The sequence below is a fragment of the Temnothorax curvispinosus genome, unplaced genomic scaffold (assembly GCF_003070985.1).
Source record: "Temnothorax curvispinosus isolate PA1 unplaced genomic scaffold, ASM307098v1 QBEX01012194.1, whole genome shotgun sequence".
NCBI classification, from domain to species: domain Eukaryota; kingdom Metazoa; phylum Arthropoda; class Insecta; order Hymenoptera; family Formicidae; genus Temnothorax; species Temnothorax curvispinosus.
In genome coordinates, this window is record NW_020221974.1 from 1 (window position 1) to 1292 (window position 1292).

At 36.5% G+C, this 1292-nt stretch overlaps 1 protein-coding gene across 1 annotated transcript; it reads right to left on the bottom strand.

The window, feature by feature from the left end:
• Positions 1 to 104: 104 nt before the first annotated feature.
• On the bottom strand, positions 105 to 1286 carry LOC112462294 (E3 ubiquitin-protein ligase RNF216-like). Its single transcript, XM_025027995.1, has 3 exons — positions 990 to 1286; positions 431 to 682; positions 105 to 348 (listed from the first exon to the last, which is right to left on the bottom strand). Exons 1-3 carry the CDS (start codon positions 1004 to 1006, stop codon positions 105 to 107), a joined length of 513 nt encoding a protein of 170 aa, XP_024883763.1. The 5' UTR covers positions 1007 to 1286.
• Positions 1287 to 1292: the final 6 nt, after the last annotated feature.

Below are 1292 nucleotides of genomic sequence, written 5' to 3' on the forward strand. Positions count from 1 at the left end.
TGACACCCCTGTATTTTGAAAACGAAGAAGTTTAGGGGATGTTTAAAAGATTTTTTCTTCCTAAAATAAGCTACGAAATTTCCTTAATTTTGTGTACTTTCAAGTTAAGCGACGTTGGTGTAAGCAGTCCTAAATGCGTATTTATTTGGATATGCAGATTGTATATATACCACTGGATTTGGAATATCATCATGAGGTCCTCTGCTTTTAGGCGGTAACTTTGGTAAAAGTGCATCAACATTTATATCGATTTTAGGATCTTTCTCTTTAATCTGCTTTACAGTTTCCTTACAAACTTTGATTACAGACTCGGCATTCATACGACGATCATCACTCCATAACGGACAACTAATAAAAAAAGAAAAGGTAAAGTAAAATAACGTCGACTCGCTTGCACAACGATGTCAAATTGCATATTATCAAAACTCACAGATTCGAGCGTTCTGCTCCTTGACCTTGAAAATGCTTATAATCAGTTACTGGTTTGTCGCAGATGTAACACATCTGAGCACCACATACACAAGTCATTTTGTTACAGCCTTCTTCCTTGAAAAACATTCGGCTGCAACGATAGCATTTTCGTACCAGAGCTTCAGTCATTTTTTCTTCCAAGAATTTACGTGCAGACTCTGTTTTTTTTTCGTTGCAGTTCAGAGGAATGTGACTAACTTCTTTGCATAATCTAATACCAAAACAATTTATTAGTAATGTGCAGTCACGTGTTCACTTCTAAATATCTTTTCCGAGTTCTGAACCATCAGTATTTCGAAATGCATATTATAATATGGAAAACAAAATGTTTCTACGCAAATTTATGTTAAAACAAAGACAATATTCCGTGAAATGAGTATTTGATACATTCTGAACTGTTCTGAAATTTACAATCTTCATCGACACTTAAATTCAGTCAGACACAGAATTTGATAACAGTGAAAAGCGATGATAACATTAAAATTATAGTAGGTAAATAACGTCAGGATTACAATTACCGACAAGATTCTTTCATACATTCCGAATTAAGGCATTTGAAAATCTTATCTTCCGGTGGCGGTACATATGCAAAATGACAAAATGGACATGACACTAAGCCTTCGACTCTAGCGGCTATTACCTCCGCCTCTTGCCGCTTGCAAAGCAGGATACGGTATTTAGTTGGCGGTAATACTCGCTCAAGTACAGACAAAGGAAATTCACATCCGCACTTTAACAAGCAATCCACACGTGTATTGCCATCTCCCAGTACCGCATCGGTACTCCGTACTATACACGAGTTGCAAAATATATGACCCTCC

Bases quoted from the DNA above. Each gene is read 5' to 3' on its own strand.
- LOC112462294 (XM_025027995.1), bottom strand. The intron at 349-430 runs GTGAGTTTTGAT...TTTTTTTATTAG, and splicing joins GGAGCAGAACGCTCGAATCT to TTGTCCGTTATGGAGTGATG.